Source organism: Myotis brandtii, unplaced genomic scaffold, assembly GCF_000412655.1.
Source record: "Myotis brandtii unplaced genomic scaffold, ASM41265v1 scaffold668, whole genome shotgun sequence".
NCBI lineage: Eukaryota > Metazoa > Chordata > Mammalia > Chiroptera > Vespertilionidae > Myotis > Myotis brandtii.
In genome coordinates this window covers 1,831,078-1,842,162 of record NW_005370597.1, presented here as the reverse complement: position 1 = coordinate 1,842,162, position 11,085 = coordinate 1,831,078, and the positions used below count along the sequence as shown (strand labels likewise).

General features: G+C 51.9%; 1 protein-coding gene across 3 annotated transcripts; it reads left to right on the top strand.

Annotated features, from left to right (window-relative positions):
* Nucleotides 1–733: 733 nt before the first annotated feature.
* Nucleotides 734–6,001, top strand: TMEM173 (transmembrane protein 173). Of its 3 annotated transcripts, XM_014529136.1 has the most exons (9): nucleotides 734–852; nucleotides 1,180–1,275; nucleotides 1,562–1,598; nucleotides 1,731–1,957; nucleotides 2,062–2,245; nucleotides 2,498–2,606; nucleotides 3,458–3,696; nucleotides 4,702–4,888; nucleotides 5,478–6,001. In XM_014529136.1, the coding sequence occupies exons 4-9, from the start codon at nucleotides 1,731–1,733 to the stop codon at nucleotides 5,669–5,671; spliced, it is 1,140 nt and encodes a 379-aa protein (XP_014384622.1). In that variant the 5' UTR covers nucleotides 734–852; nucleotides 1,180–1,275; nucleotides 1,562–1,598; the 3' UTR covers nucleotides 5,672–6,001. The 3 variants fall into 3 exon arrangements, with proteins under 3 accessions (XP_014384622.1, XP_014384621.1, XP_005881105.1); XM_014529135.1 differs by lacking the exon at nucleotides 1,562–1,598 and having other exon boundaries at nucleotides 1,180–1,386; XM_005881043.2 differs by lacking the exon at nucleotides 1,562–1,598 and having other exon boundaries at nucleotides 735–852.
* Nucleotides 6,002–11,085: the final 5,084 nt, after the last annotated feature.

The window sequence follows — 11,085 nt, the reverse complement described above, 5'->3', positions numbered from 1 at the left end:
ATGAAACTCTCTTTTCAAAACCAAGAGAGTTTTCAGGAAGTTTCGTTGCTCCTGGGAGGCCACAGGCATCTATGAATGTGTTGTGTCCTCATGAGTCTGGTTGTGATGTGGGGGAGGGTCAAGGCAAGGACCTTCTGACCTGGGCAGAAATGAATTGCTGCTGCTCCGTGGGTGGCACCCCAATCCCACTCTCCGGACCACCTGCCCATCCTCAAGTCAACTCAGCTCATCAGGTTGCCAGGAAGTGGCCAGAGACATCCCTACTCCATGTAAGCATGAAACAGGATCCTGGCACTTTCCGCTTTTCCCAGGAAATCAAGGCACAGAGCAAGGAGCCTTTTGGAGCAACCCACCTGACTTCCAGTCCCCCCAACCCCCTCATTTACTGTCTGTGGGGCCTGGGAAACGTTAATTCACCTCACTAAGCCTCAGATTACCCATCTATAAAATGGGAATGGTATTATACCTATCTGACAGGGTGGCTGACTGGATTAAGTGAATTCTAGTAAATATACATAACACTTGCCATAATATATTATTATTATCTATGAGGCTGCCTTTTTTTTGGCTGGAACCACCATATTCTTTCTGAGAAGTCTCAGGCGTGCCACTTCCTGTGAAGAGCCCAAACCCTACACTCCCCTGCTGGCTTTCTGCTCCTACCAAGCCCTTTACTCTGAAAGGCTGTTATTACAGGAAACAACTGTTCGTTTCCGCCCCCCCCCCTCCCTCCTCCATATCACCGTCTTCAGAAAAAGAGGATCTCATCCAGAAATCAGAATATAAGCGATCTGGCAGGGAGCATGGTGTAGTCAGTGTGTGCTGTCTCAGGCCGGGTGTGTGGAGTCCCGTGTAAGTATTGGTAGAGTTTGTTTAATTGTGGGGGCTTAAGGGGAATCTGGTGTTCAGGTTGTGGTTCAGGGGAGTGTGAGAGAATTTCTGAACACCCTTGACTTTGGGGTAGCAAACTGCAGGAATGGGAGCCTTCACAAGCTTCCTGAACCACACACATGCCAGGACTGGGTGTGACTCATTAGGGCCTTTCGGGGAGGGCTCTTCCCTCCTCCCCGGGGCGGGAAATACCCTCCTCTCCACTGTAACTTTGAGCTATAGTCTGAGATGTCAGGGCTGGAGTGTTGTAGAGAAAGCTTCAAATTGCTTTTAACTTTCCATTTTCAGGCTGACCGGAGAGGCTGCTCCTAGTCACTGGGAGCTGTTGCGCTGAGCCTTCTCTTCCTGTGTCTCCCAGAAACAACCTGTGTCTGGAGGTAGAAGGTAGGATCAGGAGCAGCCCAGCCAAAGCTCCAAGGCTGAGGCCCCTGGGGATCCTTTCTGGCTAATATCCTTCCCGGGGAGAGGAAAGCCCGGATCCTCAAGGGTCCCGAGGTGGGTGGCACCTCATAGGTCTGGGTCTGGGAGAGTTGCTGCCTTCTTTCTTCTCTGCCCCGCAGTCTCCCTGGGGTTGGATGGGATGTGTATGTATAAATCCATGCACTTTTCCACCTGTTCTGTTTTCAATAAATCCCTCCTGGACTGGAACTCTGGGATGCTGTATGCCCAGCCTGTCCCCCAGAGGTGTCTCCAAAAGCAGCCCCTGGGTATGGCTGGGCACGGGGGTGGGGCGAGGGGTGGGGAGGAGAGAGCTGGGGGAAGCTGCCCAGCCAGGGCCTCCATCCTGGAACAACAGGAGAGTGAGAGGAGCATGGCCATGGATTTCTTGGTACCTACAGATGCCCCACTCCAGCTTGCACCCATCCATCCCTCGGCCCAGGAGTCACAAGGCCAAGATAGCAGCCGCTGTCCTGCTGATTGCCTGTCTGGCAGCCTTTTGGGTCTTGGGGGAGTCGCCAAAACACATTCTCCAGTGTCTGTTGCTCCACCTGGCCTCCCTGCAGCTGGGACTGTTGTTCAAGCGAGTCTGCAGTCTGGTCGAGGAGCTATGCCACGTCCATTCCAGGTGACTCCATGCAGCACCCGTGGTGATCGGGCACACATGTCTCACTCCCTTGACCCCCATCCCTGCCCCTCTTTGAATCTCTCTAGCTGAGCTGTCATCTGCAGGTACCAGGGAAGCTACCGGAGGGCTGTGAGGGCCTGTCTGGGAAGCCCCATCTGCTTTGGGGTCCTGGTCCTGCTGTCCTGGTATTTCTATGACCCTCTTCCAAACGAAGCTGGCTCGCCCTTCATTTGGATGCTTCCCCTCCTGGGCCTCTCAGAGGCACTGAGCATCATCCTGGACCTCCAGGTATGACACAGTGGGAAGTGGAGGGCATGGTCAAGTGGAGGCTGTGGCTAGTGTGACCTGCTCTGGGTTCAGTACTAGGAGTGGGACTAGTTTAGAGGTTGGTTCTTGGAGTTGAACTTATGTCCTGGAACAGCGGGGTCAGCAATGGCAGAAAAGGGAGAAAGCAGCAGCAGGCTGAGAAATCTCCTTGGAAGAGGAGGGTTCTAGTTGTCCTTCATGGAGGTCTCCCCTGCCCCACCCTTCTGTCCACAGGGCCTGGCCCCAGCTGAGATCTCCACAGTCTGTGAACAAAGGAACTTCAACGTGGCCCATGGGCTGGCATGGTCATTTTATATCGGGTACCTGCGGCTGGTCCTACCAGGTGGGCCATCCTCTATGTCCCATTTCTAGATCTACAAGACACACAAACAATAAGACACATTGTTTCCACAACTCGGTATATTTTTCAAAGTACTTTCACGTCTAACAAATCGTTTGATTCCCAAAACAATCCTCTAGGCATGAAGACTATTGTTATGCCTGGTTTAGAGGAAGAAATATTAAGTGACGTGTCCAAGGTTTCCTCTGAATTCTTTCAGTAACTATTTACTGCTGTGCGCCTTTCATGTGCATTTTCTTTTTTAATTCACAACCTATGAGGAAGGGATAATCGTCTTCCTGCTTAAAAGATAAGAAAATTGTGGTTCTGAGAGATAAAGTGACTTATCCCAAGTCACACAGCTTAGTGAGAGGAGACGGGATATGAATCCAGGTCTGTCCAGGGCTTGCCCTTTTGACACTACTGTGAATCTATATGTTATGTCTCATTCTTCTGACTGGCCAGCCAAGTCTAGAGTCCTCCCATATCTTGTTGCTGCCTTCCCTTGACACCAGGGCTTCTGCTAGGAAATGGCTCATGCTAGAGGCCTGACTCAGTGCAGCTGCGGGTGCTGACAATGTCACCTTTCAGGCCTCTGCCTGCTTCTCAAAGGCCTGAGAGCTGTGGTGGGAAGGAGTGGGGCTGACAGAAATCTGGATAAAGAACAAGTGAAGGGAGAAAGCAGTGGTGGGAGTAGATGGAGGGGAGGGAAGGGTCCTTGGATGTGCTGTCCCTCCTGGCCAGTACTAGGGGACTGGGCCCTCGGTTCTTTTGCATGTACACATTGAGGGTGACCAATGATGCAGTGGGAGACAAGGTCAGTGGGAATGACTTCTTGGGCCTCTCTACCTCAGGGCTTCCGACCCGGATCCAGAGTTACAATCAGTCCCACAACAATATCCTACGAGGCGCAGCAAGCCATCGGCTATACATCCTCTTCCCATTGGACTGTGGGGTGCCTGATGACCTGAGTGTGGTTGACCCCAACATTCGCCTCCTGGATGAGCTGCCCCCGCAACTCATTGACCGTGCTGGCATCAAGGCCCGGGTTTACAAAAACAGCATCTATGAGCTTCTGGAGAACGGGAAGCTGGTGAGTGTGCAGGAAGGTGGGTCCTGCTGGAGAGGATCAGACCTAGTGCACCAGAACTCTGGGCTCTGGCCAACCACTGGTAAAAATTTACTGCCCTCCTCTGAGCCTCAGTTTCCCCAGTGAGTCCCAGGGCTGGACAAGATTCGACGCTGAATGAGGATAATAAGTAACATTTACTGAACACTTATGCATGCCAGATGCTATTCTAGATGCTTATCTAACCACCTCAATGAATCCTCACCACCACCCTATGGGGTAGGGACTGTTACAACCCGTATTCTACAGATGACGAAATTGACTCAGAGAACCAGGGAGAAAGTGGACAATTTCAACTTGAGTATACGATGCTTTTTTTTAAAAAAACACCTATTTTTGTTGTTGTTGTTGTTGTTAATCCTCAACCGAGTATATTTTCCATTGATTTTTTAAAGAGAGTGAAAGGAAAGGGGAGAGTCAGACAGACAACATCGATTGGTTGTCTCCCTAATGCCCCAACCAGGGCCAGGGATCGAGCCTACAACTGAGGTACATGCCCTTGACTGGAATCGAACCTACGGCCTCTCAGTGCTCGGAGCAATGCTCTATCCACTGAGCCAAACCGGCTAGGGCACCATGCTTTTGACCATAAAGCTGCCCTAGATGAAGGTTGTGAGAAGATCTGATGGATTTCACACGGGTGGGTGGGGAGACCCAGACCACGGTTGAACCCCAGAGCCTAGCCTTCAGACTTGATTTCAAACTGGAGCAGTTGACAGCCTAGCTTGGTGGGCCTTGCCCTGGGATCCTAGGAGGAGGATCATAAAGGGTAAATTTAGCTCAGCCCTGGCCCTGATCTTAGGGGTGGGATGCCAGAGGCAAAAGACAACCAGACAGCATAACCCCATTAGGGCGGCACATGCCAGGACTCCATCTATACAGACTGAGGGAGTGGGGTCCTTGCAGTGGTACTGGGGTCCAGAGTCTGTCTGCCCTGGTTTAGTTTGGTCTTCCTCCCATTTTCTCCAGGTGGGCACCTGCGTTCTGGAGTATGCCACCCCCTTGAAGACCCTGTTTGCCATGTCACAGGATAGCCGAGCTGGCTTCAGTCGGCAAGATCGGCTTGAGCAGGCTAAACTCTTCTGCCGGACACTTGAGGACATCCTGGCAGATGCCCCTGAGTGTCAGAACAACTGTCGCTTCATTGTCTACCAGGGTAAGGGATTGACAGTCTGGAGGACAGGAGGAGTCAGGGGGCCCAGGGGTCTCCCAGGGGGGCAGAAGGAGATATGAAAGCGTCATGCCCTGGGCCTTCCCGAGTGGTCAGGGCATTCAAGTCCTGCCCCTTCCTCCCATGAGAGAGGTCCACCTCCCCAGGTTGGGACACTTGGTTGCTCTGAAGTCTTTGGCTATGGGTCTTAGGTGGAGCATGAAGAGGCGGGCTATAGGGTCTCCTCACTTCATCTGTCAAAGGAAGCAAAATATCCTAGGCCCCAGGCCAGGAATTAAGAGACTGACAGGGGCTGAAACCTCAGCTCTGCCACTCCTTTGCTGTATGATCTTGGGCAGGTCTCTGCCCTTCTCGAAGCACCATCTCTAAAAGCAAGAGGGTGGAATTTCACCATCTCTAAAGCCATTTCTAGCTCTAGGATTCCACGAAGCTCTACCCACAATGGCTAGGATGGGCAGGGGGCATAGAGAGGTGGGTTGAAGGATCTGCCCAGCAAATCCCCTGGGGTGTGTTGGAGTGGGAAAGTGTGAGTTTCTCACTCCACTCCCCACCACCTTCTCCACCCCCATTCCAGAACCGGAAGAGGAAAGCAGCTTCTCCCTGTCACAGGAGATTCTCAGGCACCTGCAGCAGGAGGAAAAGGAGGAGGTTACTGTGGGTAGTGTGGGGACTTCGGTGGTGCCTGACTCTTCCACACTGAACCAAGAGCCTCAGCTCCTCATCAGTGAAATGGATAAGCCTCTCCCACTCCGCACGGATATCTTCTGAGGGCCACGGTCACCTTGCCTGATGCCCCAGCGATCCCCAAGACTCCGGACTGAGGGCTTTCTTTAGGGGCTAGATGCCCAGCAAAACTGTTTCTTCCCACAGGGGGACCTCTCAAAGAAGTCACGGGGACTTGACATCTCAAGATGAGTCCTATGACCTCGGGCAAGTTGTTTTACATGAGCCTCAGTGTCCTCATCTATGAAATGGGATCATAATAATTGCCCTACCTACCTCACAGGGTTGTTGTGAGGACAATGACTGCATAGATGTTTCTTGTAAACTCTAATTGCCAGGTAAACTTAAGGAATGTGCCAGGTGTCTTCCATTGGATCCTCTGGACCTACTTCTTCACCCTTCTCTGCTTTCTTTTGCCCTGGGATAGCATCAACAGGCTCCCTTGCCTCTAGGCTTCTGTTTGTTTGGTCAATGGGAGAATGGAGGTGAATGAGGTTAAAGTATTTATTTCCCTAGCACTCCCCTGCGGTGTCAAGGTCACTGTGAACTCACCGTATCTCTTGACCAAACTAGCTCAGGAACCCTGTCCCTGTCCAGGTCCCATGAACTGCTTCCTCTCCTTGCCCCTTCAGGCCTAGCAGCGGTATCGGCTCCCTACTGTTGCTCATCCTGTAGTACTCACTCTCTGCTTTTGGTTTCCTTACACCTGCCTTTTCTAAATGGTCCCCCTTTTAAACACTCCTCAGATTACACACTTCAGTGTGCATCTTTCTCCGACTAGACTCGATTAATACAAACTATTGGCACTTATTATCTGCAATGTCCAAACCGGCTTGCACAGACGTGCTTCCTTACACCCCTCCTCATCCATGGCAGTGGGGTGGTGGGTATCATTTCAATGTGGACAGAACCCACAGGCAGGCTGAGGGCAGAGAGTTGGGCAGCACCCCCACTCCACCTACCCTTTCAGTGCCCTTGTCTCCAGTGGGAGGTTTGGGGGGTAGGGAGGGGCCAGGGGCTGCCTGAGGGAGCACACAGATACCATGAGCTGTGCCCTGGGCAAGGGGTTGCTCAAAGAAGTAGGGGCCACCGAATAAACATCCCCTGATGAGAGAGCCTGCATGAGGGATAAAGTGGGGAGAGGATTTGTGTGAGGCGGGGGGACATTCTATGGGGGACCTTGCACAACACAGCCAGTCACCTGCCACACCTTTTGCTATTGCTGTTAGAACTGAGCCACTGCAACAACATCGTGGTGGCAAAAGTGCCCCCATCTGGGAGGGGAGATGGCCCATTTCTACCAGTTCCATTCATTCCACCCAGAAATTGTTTCTTCCTCCCTCCTACCTTTGTTTTTGTTGCAACTGTTCAATATGCATATCTGAGGACAGCATGCTGTGGAGAAAGGCTCCACACATAGACACACATTTGCCAGAAGAAACTGACTGCCTCTAAGGATGGCAGAGCCAAAAGAGTGAGGAGAAACAGTCCCTTCCTCTCCCCAGCTGTCCCAGCCACTCTGTCCTCAAGGCCTGAAGATCTTCCAACATCACACCTATACCTAGAAACCAGACCAGAATCAAAGGCCTCCCCAACATGACTTTCCCCACCCTCCAGCCCCCAACATCGTGCAGACTGCCTCAGGTTCAAATCCGGACCCACCACTTAGTACATGTGTCCACCTGGATGTCTTAATATTCCCAACTGTAAAATGGGAGTAACAATGGCTCTCTTCTCAAGGTTGTTATGAGGAGTGAATGGTATATCTGCAGGCCCATGGAGGAAGCCAGTGCCAAGCACATAGCTGGCCTTCAAGAAAGAGTAGCTACTAACATTATAACTGCCTCTCATTAGCCCAAAGGTGGCAAGCCAGTCCTCTGTACACATAATCTCCACCTCTGTTCCTCTATCTTCTGTTCTTTCCCAGCCTTACTGACTGTGCTGGGGTCTCACTGTGGGCAATCCCAGAGTTGACTTGTTCTCCAGGGTAAAGCACCCAGAGGTTCCTCCATAAATGTCTGTCTGCCCCTTCCTGACTGCACATAAATGAAGCTCAGAGGTGCCAGAGAAAGAGGTACCTTTCCAAGGAGCCCCTGGGAGGCTCAGTTCTGCCTTCTTGGCCTCTTGCATCTTCCCAACCTCCATGACTCTCTCCCTGTAGGCCTTCTCCTCACTCATTTCTGACTCTATAAAAGCTCCATGAAGCTCCCTTTCCTATCCTGTTTTCCTACCAGCTGCACTTGGGAAAATTCCACTCGCCAGTGGAATTTACCCCTAGAATTTCCTGGGGTAAATTCTAGGCTGGTTTCAACAGGCCCATGCACACAGAAAGTAGGAGGTAATGAGAACTCCCAAATTTTCCCCATTGCATCATGGGAAGGCAAGACAGAGTCTTGCCCCAAGATAGTGGAGGGCATTCAAAAACAAATTGGGGAGCTATAATTGGTGCTTGGGGCTTTATAAGGGCCTTGAAAGTTGTTAACAAGTCCTGGGCCCTGACAGCCAAAGGGATGTCCCTCAGTCAGTGAAGGGCAACAGCTTTTCCTTCCTTTCCCCAAGTCCCAGAGAAGGCAGAGCCCTGGGTTCCTTGCCTTGTACTGCTGGGCTGGCCCTCACAGGACCTGGGGGCTGGAGCAGCAGAGCCTCTGCAGGAGCCTCTTCCATCCCTGCACAGGGATGGGGCGGGTGGTGGAATCTTCCAAGCCAGACTTACCTTGACACCCAAAGGAGAGGAGATTAGGGGTGGGAGAAGGGGAGGGACTTGGAGAAGGAGGTTCAGGGGTCTGGTGGTCCCTGAAGAAGATGGAGTAGCTTTGTAAGGGCAGCCTTGGGCACTTGGAATGCTCATAGCACCACGTGTCTGGGCAGGGCCCTCAAGCTTCTTTATTTCCCCATCAAGGCTTTCTCTGTATTCTGCCCAGAGGGCAGCTCCAGCTTAGTCCATGTGTGCACTTCCAAAGATCTGACACCCAGGCCCCAGTTTGCCTTTGCCCTAATTCTCTGTCCAGTTTCTTGTTCTGAGCCAAGTCTGGCCTACTTTCCAAAGTCTTCCTCCTACAGATATGTGACTTCGTCGATGCTGAGTCTAGGCCCATCTGGCACAAGGCAGGAGCCAGAGACAGGAGGGCCCTGCTGGGTGTCTCCATGAATGTCCTGGGAGCCCAGCACTCGCCAGTGGATGAGGTAGATGCCACCCTCTGGCTTTGGGGCTGGTGGCTCTGTGGGGAGAGTGGCACGGCCCTGGTGTAGACTTGGGCCACAGTGGACTGCCACCACGATACAGACTGCCAGCAGGACAAAGATAGCGATGATCACAGTGAGCAGAGGCAGCCCATCCTCTCGAGGTGGTTCCCGGGCCCCACTCAGCACCTCTGGAAGCTGCCTCTGCGTCTCCTGCCCCGCTGAGCCGTTCACAGCTGGAGAAAGCCAGGGATAGCGGTCAGCCTAGGAGGGGAGGGCAGAGAGAGGTGACATGGGCATGTACACACAGGAAAAGACCAAAATAATGAGAGACAGGCAACCAAAGGGAACTGAAAGAGAAAGACAGAGAACCTCAGGGGGAGAGAAAGAGGAATAGACACAAAGAAAGAGATAAAGACATGGAGAGACAGAAACATAGAGATAAATACACATAGCAACAGAGAATAAACGAAGAAGAGGACAGACAGAGGGGAACATGGGGAGAAAGAAAGATACAAGAAAAAAAGAAAAAGAGTTAAAAAGAAAGCAGTGAAGAGAGATACAGAGAGACAGAGACAGAGACAAAGTTGTTCAGAAAGGGACAAACAGGGGCCTCATTACAGTCTGGCGTATAGAGTTTGGTCCTGCAAGTCCCCTCTCACTTCCCTCTCTTCCCAGATCTCCTAATTCCTAAATAGGGCCTGCGTCCTGGCCAGGAATCTTAGCACACTATGGGCTGCTGTCCCATATCGTGGGCAATGGGCAGTGATCAACTGCTTCTTAAAGTCCAGGGAAAAGGGAGTCATCGTGTTCAGCATCTTAGGTGCCCATTATGCACCAAGAAGGCAGAGGTGGGGTGGGGGTAAGGGAAAGAGGAAGAGGAGACAGGAACCCCAGAAACTTGGCAAGGGGGATACCTCATCCATAATATCCCCCCAGGTCTCAGGATAAAATTCCAGGGCCTGGAAGGGAGGCAGTGCCCAGTGTGGATTCCTGGACAGATTGAGGAGATGCCATGCCAACCTCTACCTCTTTCAGGGTCCCAGAGTTCTTCCACCTAAAGCTGGAGGTCATGACCCCTACCTCTCTCTGTCTCCCCCCTGCTAAGTGTAGGGTTATGGCGGGGGGGTCAGGAAGATAGCAAACCTCCAAACTCTAAACCCCAGAGCTGGTAAGGTCATCACAGGCTCAAAAAACTTTTTCTCCCTCGCCTCATTGTCCCCAGCTGGACCATCAGAAGCAGACCCTTGGGGGTGGAGCCCCTCCCTTAACTCTGAGCCCTCAGCCTGGCTTTTCCTATGGGTAGGCATTTGGGGACCAGGACAAACACACTTCCTTTAGTCTCTCAGTCACACTGTCTACCCCAACACGTGTCCCTTTAAGAATGTGGAAAGTCTAATACCCCACCCCTCCCTGAGAGTCTGAGGTTCTCTGGGGCCCAGGCCACAGAGCTCCCAGGCAGGGGGTGGGGAAGTAGCTCCGGATGTGCAGGGGAAAAGGAAGCACAGGCTGGTGAAAAGCAAGGGGCCCCTGCTGGGAGTCAGGCCAGCTGGGTGCAAGACTCCCTCAAGACTGGTGACCAGCTGGGCAAAGGAGAGCCTGCCACCCCAGCTGGGCCCCTACCCGGACCTGCCACGTCCTATGGGACTCACAGGCACACACCCTCTGCACACACACCGTCAGCGCTCTCTTCTGTGCTTTCACTTCCTTGAACATAGAAACAAACCCTGATGCCAGCTTTTAGCTCTGATAGTACCTTGATTTTACTCCTTGGACCTCCTTTCATGCCCCCCGACAGCTTCAGGAGCCTGGGTCTGCCTGCCCACACCTCCTCCACCCGATCCCAGACACAGCCATTGTCCCTACCCAGCCGCCTGCCACCCAAAAGGACATACTGATTTCCCCACCCCAACCGATTATCCTTTGATTGCTTTTTTAACGCAATATCTCAAAGGTACTGGAAATCGTAGACTATAATATACTGAATCTCTCTGGCCCAACTACCAGCTCTGTCCATCTCAATAGTTTGTCACATTTATTTCAAATGTTTTAAAGAACTAAAATGCTACAAATAAAATAGGAGCCCCACTCCCTGATCTCTCCCCTCTTGCTCCCCCTAGGGGTAACTATCTTGTTGAATTTGATGTTTATCAGTCCCTTGCAAGGCATTCTTTTCTCTTTGGGTTTTTTTTCTTTTTTAGTTTTTACAAATATGAATCCTGAATGCCTCTGTATGTGTTAGGATGCAACTTCATTTGAGACTGTGTGTGCTTTACTGT